General features: G+C 40.2%; 2 protein-coding genes across 2 annotated transcripts; both read left to right on the top strand.

Moving 5' to 3' along the window:
- Positions 1-245: 245 nt before the first annotated feature.
- On the top strand, positions 246-4,096 carry LOC138413827 (F-box only protein 50-like). The gene is made up of 6 exons (XM_069539940.1): positions 246-480; positions 1,818-1,889; positions 1,965-2,061; positions 2,773-2,868; positions 3,486-3,624; positions 3,707-4,096. Exons 1-6 carry the CDS (start codon positions 339-341, stop codon positions 3,851-3,853), a joined length of 693 nt encoding a protein of 230 aa, XP_069396041.1. The 5' UTR covers positions 246-338; the 3' UTR covers positions 3,854-4,096.
- A 1,918-nt stretch (positions 4,097-6,014) lies between these two features.
- nccrp1 (P1, F-box associated domain containing) lies at positions 6,015-9,937 on the top strand. Its single transcript, XM_020086253.2, has 6 exons — positions 6,015-6,265; positions 7,631-7,711; positions 7,802-7,898; positions 8,614-8,709; positions 9,333-9,471; positions 9,554-9,937. Exons 1-6 carry the CDS (start codon positions 6,124-6,126, stop codon positions 9,698-9,700), a joined length of 702 nt encoding a protein of 233 aa, XP_019941812.2. The 5' UTR covers positions 6,015-6,123; the 3' UTR covers positions 9,701-9,937.
- The last annotated feature ends 470 nt before the right edge of the window (positions 9,938-10,407 follow it).

Below are 10,407 nucleotides of genomic sequence, written 5' to 3'. Positions count from 1 at the left end.
CCATGCAGATGCAGGGGGGTGGTCGGTCAATATGGATGTTTACTTTTTGGTCAATGGGGACATTTAACTGTTACTGCCAAAAACAAGTAAAAACAAAGAGATCATAAATTTTATTATTATATTTGAAAATATATATATATACTCAATGATGATGGTTTCATAATTGTATATTCATTTTGACCTATCTTTTGGGGGTCCTGTCAGTCAGGGGCCCTTGGAATTTTCCTAACTTTCCCCCCCTATACGGTACCCCCTGTTCCACTGTGGAACACAAGCATAACAAAGGAGCGTGCACAGTTCCTGGCTTTGTTGTGTGAGATTGCACATCTGGGCTCAACATGTCTGCTGCTGAGTGGAAGAAGAAGTGTGAGGCTGAGTGGAGCCTGCAGGGAGCTCCGCTGCCCGACAGCCTGGACTGGAAGTCCGTCTACGAGGCGAAGCCGCTGGGGAGAAACTTACTGAAGAACCCTTCTCCTCTCGGTACCATGACTCTTCTGCTGACACTTGTATTGTGCTGCTTCCTCTTCAGGACTGATCCACACTGTGCTGATGTGAATGTACTGTGAGTTACAGTAGTCTTCACTTAGGTATTAGGTTTCCATGTCTGGTTTTCTACATCTTCCAAAGATTCTTTCCCAAAGTTTCGTTCTGATTCAGTTCAGATATAAAATGGTGGTTTCAGTGTTGGTGCTGAGCCAATACTGCACACACGTCCTCTTGGACATTTTGTCAAACTCCTGTGAGTAATCTGACTGACAATGTGAAGAAAGAGTGCACCAGACATGTGTTAATCCTCTTCACTTCCCCTCTTGGTTTGGTTTGTATTATTATTCTACTTGTCACTGCAGGATCTGCACTGATGATTGGTTTAATGCAGCCTCATCTGTTCCAGTAGTACTTAAACCAAAGGAGGACGCTAGTCAATGTCTGCTTGTTGTTTAATCACTATAACAGAACATTCATTTGTGCAAAGATTTTGAAAAAGTGGAAACTGCAGAAACAAACACAGCTTCATAGAGGCTCAGAAAAACATGAATTAGTCCTAATTATACAGCACATCACGTGTCATATATGCACAATATCAATAAGGTCACTCAAGTTGGCTGACTTCTCACAAGTGGTGAATTTTCCTCTGACCCCTTGTTGCACAGAGATTCACAGTTCATTTTGGTTGTTTTTTTTTAACCAAGGTTTTTCTGATTACTTCTGCTTAGATCAAACTGCATGTCTCTGCTCAACAGGGTTTTTGTTTTATGAAGAATCTAAAATTTGCATTTGAAAAACTCTACAACACTCACAGGCAAATGTTTCACAAAATTCTGTTAGAGCTGTGTGGATCCAAATAAAGGTAATTGTTGCATTGTTTTACGTTGTTGAATCTCTTATTAAAGCCGTAATTATCCTTGTATCTGTTATAGGAGATATTGGTGCAGTCCAGTTTGAGGAAATGCAGCAACATTTATCACCTAGAAGAAATTCTGAAAGCTATTTGTACACTCAAATATTGTTTCTTGCCAGGGAAGGAATCGGTGAACGAGGTCACTGCATTGTATCGCTGTCATGTTTAAACTAAAATATCAGTGTGTTTGCTCAGAGACAGAAAAATGATCTCTTAAATCTCAAAGGGCATATGTGAGATTTATGAGCTGCTGACTAATACTTAAAGTGTGTGTTTTTTAAAGAGGGCCACACCCACTGACCCTGTCTGACAGATATACTGTATTCTTTGGCTTTGTGATATGTATGGTGTGATTACTGCTGCTTCAGTAGGTGTGGCCCCTTTTTACAACTGTCCCTTTGTCCTGATCCTGACACAGGTTTGAGTAAAGACGCCCCTCCGCCTGAGCGTGATGCGACAATGCGTGGACTTCCTTGTTTTCAACTTGACGGTGAGAGAAACAGCTGATCAGCACGTCACGCAGCAAATGAATGAAGTTTTGTTGAGTTCATCTCTTAAATCATAGGTGACTTCACCGGCTGGACCACATCTGTCGAGATCCTCCCCTATGATACCAGTGGGATCCCAAAAGGTGCCGTGATCTGTCAATTGCCTAAACGCAGGTGGGTCGGATGGTAACCATACCATTGATTATAACAGTGATTGCCAATGAGCATATTCAAAAACCTAGCATGTCTATATTAATTCCACAAACATCTGTATCTGATATCACAGTCACCGTTTATCTTATTGGCTGCACACATAGTCGACCAGATCTTTGTAGCAGGTAGTGGGGCCGTAGTTAAACATGTCCTCCTCTACGTCCTCAGATAAACTACTGACGGTCAGTAGCTGGCAGCCTGTGGCCAATAATATCTGTACCACCAGATCATTTCAATGATATTTCACCATATCGGACTGACACAGACAATCTTGAGGGCTGATCTCTGTCATGGCAACATCATTCATAGACTCATTTCATCATTAGCAATTTGCGTTCAAAGTCAAAGCCTTTTTGTTGCTGCAATGCTTTATATTAAGCTGAATTCACAGAGCTTTTATTTTGAAAGACTTTGCACTTGGGTCTGAAGATTGTGTCACTACCTTATTAGAGCTCTGAAATATAATATGCAATTTATGAAAAAAAAATAAGACCAGTTAAGTTAATCATTCAAACTCACTAAACTAAAACTATTGACTATGAAATCTTCATTGCAGATAAACCAGGTAGAATGAACACAATGTTTTCAAACTTCCCTCTTTTTTACATATAAGAACATGGTGTGACTTGAGGGTGTGGTATATTGGACTCATGTCTGCTCTGATGTCCTCAGCTGGTTCTCCATGGAGCAGGTTGTGGACTTGAAGGCAGAGGGACTGTGGGAAGAGCTGCTGGATACATTTCAGCCTGAGATATTCATCCAAGACTGGTGAGTTGATGAGCACTACAACCCACTCCCACCCCCATGTCTTCATATTAGACAGTATATGATTCTTTATCACTGTCAGCATGGTTGGTGCTCAGTAAAGTTTTATATTATCTAATGGGACTAAAACATGTCGTTAGTAGTTGGGAGGGGAATCCAAACATGAGCAGATGTAATTATAACTTCATGTAACTGTTCTCTATGGGAGCAAACTAGACATGTGTTTGCATGTTCAGCTTATCTGCTGTGCTCTGACTGAAAGAGTCTCACGTCACAGTAACGAGTAAGAGTTAAGCATTTATCTGTCCTGATATCAAACCACACAGTTCTTTCAAGATGCCTCTTGGAAGTTAGTGCAGCTGAAACAAGGTAGTCGATTAGTCAGTTGAAGCAAGAATAAATCGTATGATGATGAAATAATGATTTCAGTCATTTTTCATGGACAACTTTATTTTTTTTGCCATTTCTTACACTAAAGAAACAATCGCTTGATTAAAAAAAAAAACAGGTTTATCAATAAAATTATTTATTAGTTTCAGCTCAAGACGTTTTCATGGAGTAGGAATGTGCTGACATCTGTCTTGAAAGAGCCTCCCAATGAAATGATGTGTTACTTTCAGGTATGAGGAGACTCGGGTGCATCAGTCCATCTACCAGCTGCATGTGAAGTTACTGGGTGCAGACAAAAGCACAGTGATCTCAGAGCACTGTGTCAACCCCACTGAAGACCTCAGCACTTACTCCCACACCTGGAAAGAGGTGAGTGGCTCAGTCCTCTGCAGGACTCAAACATCCACTCGTATCCAGGTCATTCATTGCATTTCTCTGGGTTGGCCTGCAGGTGTCGCATGTGTTCTGCAACTATGGACCTGGGGTGAGATACGTCCACTTCCTGCACCGACTGAAGAATAGTTTCATGATGGAGTTCTACCCAACAAAGTTCACTGGCAGCTCAGTGATTGTCAGACCAGTCACAACCAGCTCCTAGGCTGACTCCTGCTGAAACACTGCAAAGCAGTCACAGTTGCTAACACGCTCAATCTAGTCAACCTGATCAAAACATATTTGCTTTGAGACTATTACTATGGGTTTGCTTTGAATGCACTTTCAATTGACTGAGGGATTTAATTATGTTTTATTGTGCATTTGCTTTTTTAAACAAAGGGGGGGGTCCAGGTTAGTTGCTTTATGGAATTATACACTTGTGTATAATAAACCATTTACTTTAAAATTTTCTTTTGTGCAATCATGTTTCTGAAAAGCATTAAAGGCAGATGTTTGAATAGTACACATAGTTACACACTATCTCCACAATTAGAGAGTATTTGATATGTTTTGTCTATTGGTGGGTTCTTCACTGTGTGAATATACATGACACATTCACATTACATTAATCAACAGAAATACTTGAGTGAATGAAAAATGAAAAGGTTTGACTACTCAGAGGAGCAGGTGGTAGATTTAGTGAAATTCTCCTTTATAAAGCTACATTTATAAATCCTATTGAAACTTAAAAGAGTTTCTCTGAGATGCCTAGGACCCAGGATTATGATCTCAGTTTTGTCTGTGTTTAACAATAAGAAATTCTGGGTCATCCAGGCCTCAATGTCCTTAAGACAGTTTTGAAATCGAATTAAATGGTTCAGTTCGTCTGGCTTCATAGATAAATATAATTGGGTGTCATCTGCATAGCAGTGAAAAAGAATCTTATGTTTTCTAATAATATTGCCTGATGCTAACTTTAGTGTATGATGAGTATTCATTATTAACACTAACAAGGTGGAATCTATTTGATAGTTACAAGTTAGTAAATTCAGATTTAGTGGGCTAGAAGTGAGATACCAATCAGCATTTATTAATTACTATTCAATCACCAACATTCAGAAGTGCACAATACCTAAATAGAATAATGAACACTGGCCAGAGGGATTTTTCACAGCCTGCCAACAAAAATATGCTCTCATGATAACATAAAATACACAGTACAATTAGTATGTACTTTCCAGTATAAATTGTGTTTTGATTGCTTCCACGAGTACTGTACTGACAGTCTAAATACAACCAAGAGAATATAAATTCCATTATTTGTTTTACATAGCACCAAATCCCAACATGAACAATGACGGAGAGAAGCTCATCAAAAGTGGAGAGAAGAAAAAAAAATGAATAAGTTGAGTCATCAAGGCAGATCTGTATCCTGCTGCTCTGAAGTCAGAATTAACTGCAGAGAGAAATGATTGAATATTGTTGATATTACATGCAGAGACGCTAACGGTCCTGTCCTATAGAGACTTATTCCAACAAGATTACACTACAATGCAAACATACCACCTCATACAACACTACCACAGGTTTAGCTACTTCCGCTATCGGGATTGTTATTCCTCGCAATCACATCATGGATGCACCTGATTGGTCCCAAATTTGTTCTGCGGCACAAGCACAAACACACAGACAGAACTGTCTTTAGACACAATAAGAAGAGTAAGTCCTGCTGCAGGTGGTCGGGCCCCTGCACAGCCTGATCTCATCACCATGGAGTCTAGATTAAAGCCGCGGGGCATCTGTGTCAACTTTTCGGAGATGCTTGGAACAACCTGCCTGTAAAATCAGATTGTGGATGTGTACTGCAGAGAACTGGTGCTGTTTTAAAAAAGCTAAGGGAGGATTGAGGGAGTTTTTCCTCTCCACAGTCACCAAAGTGCTTGCTCATTGTGGGAACTGTTGGGTTTCTCTATATTTTGCTTTTAAGCTCCTGACCTTCTATGTAAAGTCCCTTGAGGTAATGCATATTATGATTTGGCGCTATACAAATAAAATTGAATTGAATTGAATCACAGAAAATATTGAATGGACTGAACCATCACGGCTGTGGTGCCATGTCCTCTTGTGACCCCAGCTGATGAAGCTCCTGCCATCACTGTCTTCCAGGAGGTTTTGACAAAAAGACAACATCCAGCCTTTAAAAACACCTCCTTTTCTGACTCCTCCTGATGAGTCTCCTGTTAAATGGCTCTGGTGAACCGGTGAAGCAGCCAACTCTGCAGCAGTGTCAGCTCCACCACCTCCTCTGACACTCCTTGTCTCCAGTGTGTTGACCTGTGTTGGGATCAGCATTAAACACTGCAGCTTTAAGAGAGCAGGGGGCAGCTGCTTCCATTACACCAACCCGGGGAGTGGCACACAACTCACAGCATAATAAAAGAGCGTGCACAGTTCCTGGTTGTGTTGTGTGAGCTTACGGATTTGAGGCTCAACATGTCTGCTGCTGAGTGGAAGAAGAAGTGTGAGGCTGAGTGGAGCCTGCAGGGAGCTCCGCTGCCCGACAGCCTGGACTGGAAGTCCGTCTACGAGGCGAAGCCGCTGGGGAGAAACTTACTGAAGAACCCTTCTCCTCTCGGTACCATGACTCTTCTGCTGACACTTGTATTGCGCTGCTTCCTCTTCAGGACTGATCCACACTGTGCTGATGTGAATGTACTGTGAGTTACAGTAGTCTTCACTTAGGTATTAGGTTTCCATGTCTGGTTTTCTACATCTTCCAAAGATACTTTCCCAAAGTTTCGTTCTGATTCAGTTCAGATATATGGTGGTTTCAGTGTTGGTGCTCACCTTCAGGAACATGTGGACATATTGAGCCAATACTGCACACACGTCCTCTTGGACATTTTGTCAAACTCCTGTGAGTAATCTGACTGACAATGTGAAGAAAGAGTGCACCAGACATGTGTTAATCCTCTTCACTTCCCCTCTTGGTTTGGTTTGTATTATTATTCTACTTATCACTGCAGGATCTGCACTGATGATTGGTTTAATGCAGCCTCATCTGTTCCAGTAGTACTTAAACCAAAGGAGGACGCGAGTCAATGTCTGCTTGTTGTTTAATCACTATAACAGAACATTCATTTGTGCAAAGATTTTGAAAAAGTGGAAACTGCAGAAACAAACACAGTTTCATAGAGGCTCAGAAAAACATGAATTAGTCCTAATTATACAACCCATCACGTGTCATATATGCACAATATCAGTAAGGTCACTCGGGTTGGCTGACTTCTCACAAGTGATGAATTTTCCTCTGACCGTTTGTTGCACAGAGATTTGCAGTTCATTTTGGTTGTTTTTTTTTAACCAAGGTTTTTCTGATTTCTTCTGCTTAGATCAAACTGCATGTCTCTGCTCAACAAGGTTTTTGTTTTATGAAGAATCTAAAATTTGCATTTGAAAAACTCTACAACACTCACAGGCAAATGTTTCACAAAATTCTGTTAGAGCTGTGTGGATCCAAATAAAGGTAATTGTTGCATTGTTTTATGTTGTTGAATCTCTTATTAAAGCCGTAATTATCCTTGTATCTGTTATAGGAGATATTGGTGCAGTCCAGTTTATAATGAGGAAATGCAGCAACATTTATCACCTAGAAGAAATTCTGAAAGCTACTTGTACACTCAAATATTGTTTCTTGCCAGGGAAGGAATCGGTGAACGAGGTCACTGCATTGTATCGCTGTCATGTTTAAACTAAAATATCAGTGTGTTTGCTCAGAGACAGAAAAATAATCTCTTAAATCTCAAAGGGCATATGTGAGATTTATGAGCTGCTGACTAATACTTAAAGTGTGTGTTTTTTAAAGAGGGTCACACCCACTGACCCTGTCTGAAAGATATACTGTATTCTTTGGCTTTGTGATATGTATGGTGTGATTACTGCTGCTTCAGTAGGTGTGGCCCCTTTTTACAACTGTCCCTTTGTCCTGATCCTGACACAGGTTTGAGTAAAGACGCCCCTCCGCCTGAGCCTGAGCAGCGTGATATGCCAATGCATGGACCTCCACGTTTTCAACTTGACGGTGAGAGAAACAGCTGATCAGCACATCACACAGCCAATGAAAGTAAAGAGAATGAATGAAGTTTTGTTGAGTTCATCTCTTAAATCATAGGTGACTTCACCGGCTGGACCACATCTGTCGAGATCCTCCCCTATGATACCAGTGGGATCCCAGAAGGTGTCGTGGTCTGTCAATTGCCTCAATACAGGTGGGTCGGATGGTAACCATACCATTGATTATAACAGTGATTGCCAATGAGCATATTCAAAAAACTAGCATGTCTATGTTAATTCCACAAACATCTGTATCTGATATCACAGTCACCGTTTATCTTATTGGCCGCACGCATAGTGGACCAGCTCTTTGTAGCAGGTAGTGGGGCCGTAGTTAAACATGTCCTCCTCTACGTCCTCAGATAAACTACTGACGGTCAGTAGCTGGCAGCCTGTGGCCAATAATATCTCTACCACCAGATCATTTCAATGATATTTCACCATATCGGACTGACACAGACAATCTTAAGGGCTGATCTCTGTCATGGCAACATCATTCATAGACTCAATTCCTCATTAGCAATTTGCGTTCAAAGTCAAATCCTTTTTGTTGCTGCAATGCTTTATTTTAAGCTGGATTCACAGAGCTTTTATTTTGAAAGACTTTGCACTTGGGTCTGAAGATTGTGTCACTGCCTTATCAGAGCTCTGAAATATAATATGCAATTTATGAAAAAAAAATAAGACCAGTTAAGTTAATCATTCAAACTCACTAAACTAAAACTATTGACTATGAAATCTTCATTGCAGATAAACCAGGTAGAATGAACACAATGTTTTCAAACTTCCCCTTTTGTTTTTTACATATAAGAACAGGGTGTGACTTGAGGGTGTGGTATATTGGACTCATGTCTGCTCTGATGTCCTCAGCTGGTTCTCCATGGAGCAGGTTGTGGACTTGAAGGCAGAGGGACTGTGGGAAGAGCTGCTGGATAAATTTCAGCCTGAGATATTCATCCAAGACTGGTGAGTTGATGAGCACTACCCACTCCCACCCCCATGTCTTCATATTAGACAGTATATGATTCTTTATCACTGTCAGCATGGTTGGTGCTCAGTAAAGTTTTATATTATCTAATGGGACTAAAACATGTCGTTAGTAGTTGGGAGGGGAATCCAAACATAACTTCATGTCACTGTTCTCTATGGGAGCAAACTAGACATGTGTTTGCATGTTCAGCTTATCTGCTGTGCTCTGACTGAAAGAGTCTCACGTCACAGTAACGAGTAAGAGTTAAGCATTTATCTGTCCTGATATCAAACCACAGTTCTTTCAAGATGCCTCTTGGAAGTTAGTGCAGCTGAAACAAGGTAGTCGATTAGTCAGTTGAAGCAAGAATAAATCGTACGATGATGAAATAATGATTTCAGTCATTTTTCGAGGACAACTTTATTTTTTTGCCATTTCTTACAATAAAGAAACAATCGCTTGATTAAAAAAAAAAAACAGGTTTATCAATAAAATTATTTATTAGTTTCAGCTCAAGACGTTTTCATGGAGTAAACTGTAAATAACCAATTTGTAAGCATTCAATGTGCTGACATCTGTCTTGAAAGAGCCTCCCAATGAAATGATGTGTTACTTTTAGTTATGAAGAGAGTCAGGTGCATCAGTCCATCTACCAGCTGCATGTGAAGTTACTGGGTGCAGACAAAAGCACAGTGATCTCAGAGCACTGTGTCAACCCCACTGAAGACCTCAGCACTTACTCCCACACCTGGAAAGAGGTGAGTGGCTCAGTCCTCTGCAGGCCTCAAACATCTACTCATATCCAGGTCATTCATTGCATTTCTCTGGGTTGGCCTGCAGGTGTCGCATGTGTTCTGCAACTATGGACCTGGGGTGAGATACGTCCACTTCCTGCACCGACTGAAGAATAGTTTCATGATGGATTTCTACCCAACAAAGTTCACTGGCAGCTCGGTGATTGTCAGACCAGTCACAACCAGCTCCTAGGCTGACTCCTGCTGAAACACTGCAAAGCAGTCACAGTTGCTAACACGCTCAATCTAGTCAACCTGATCAAAACATATTTGCTTTGAGACTATTACTATGGGTTTGCTTTGAATGCACTTTCAATTGAGGGACTTAATTATTTTTTATTTTGCATTTGCTTTTTTAAACGAAGGGGAATCCAGGTCAGTTGCTTTAAGGAATTATACACTTGTGTATAATAAACTGTTTACTTTTAAATGTTCTTTTCTTTTGTGCAATCATGTTTCTGAAAAGCACTAAAGGCAGATGCTTGAATAGTACACATACAGTACATACACACTATCTCCACTGTGTGAATATACATGAGAAATTCACATTACATTAATCAACAGAAATACTCGAATGAATGAAAAGGTTTGACTACTCAAAGGAGCAGGTGGTAGATTTTGTGAAATTCTCCTTTATAAAGCTACATTTATAAATCCTATTTAAACTTAAAGCTGGGTGAAAGTTATGCAACAATTTCCTCTATGGATTAACTTGGTGTAATTAAAGATTAATCATAAAAATTAAAACCACATTCGTATATTATGCTTAAACATATTGCAAATAATATCTCCTAAAAAGCTTTCATGTTACCACCTTGTAAAAAAATAGCATTTCCGTGGCTTTACTGTGTTTCTTATAGTGCTCTATAGATTATAAGCAATCAAGAAGAACTCTTGGGT

The sequence above is a fragment of the Paralichthys olivaceus genome, chromosome 15 (assembly GCF_024713975.1).
Source record: "Paralichthys olivaceus isolate ysfri-2021 chromosome 15, ASM2471397v2, whole genome shotgun sequence".
In the NCBI taxonomy this organism is placed as follows: domain Eukaryota; kingdom Metazoa; phylum Chordata; class Actinopteri; order Pleuronectiformes; family Paralichthyidae; genus Paralichthys; species Paralichthys olivaceus.
Note: the sequence above shows the minus strand (reverse complement) of the source record. Positions and strands in the feature narration are given on the sequence as shown.

Coding starts and splice junctions, on each gene's coding strand:
- LOC138413827 (XM_069539940.1), top strand. CDS start 339: ATGTCTGCTGCTGAGTGGAAGAAGAAGTGTGAGGCTGAGTGGAGCCTG. Junction 1,890..1,964: donor TCCTTGTTTTCAACTTGACG/GTGAGAGAAACA, acceptor CTTAAATCATAG/GTGACTTCACCGGCTGGACC. Junction 2,062..2,772: donor TGTCAATTGCCTAAACGCAG/GTGGGTCGGATG, acceptor TGATGTCCTCAG/CTGGTTCTCCATGGAGCAGG.
- nccrp1 (XM_020086253.2), top strand. CDS start 6,124: ATGTCTGCTGCTGAGTGGAAGAAGAAGTGTGAGGCTGAGTGGAGCCTG. Junction 6,266..7,630: donor GAAGAACCCTTCTCCTCTCG/GTACCATGACTC, acceptor ATCCTGACACAG/GTTTGAGTAAAGACGCCCCT. Junction 7,712..7,801: donor TCCACGTTTTCAACTTGACG/GTGAGAGAAACA, acceptor CTTAAATCATAG/GTGACTTCACCGGCTGGACC.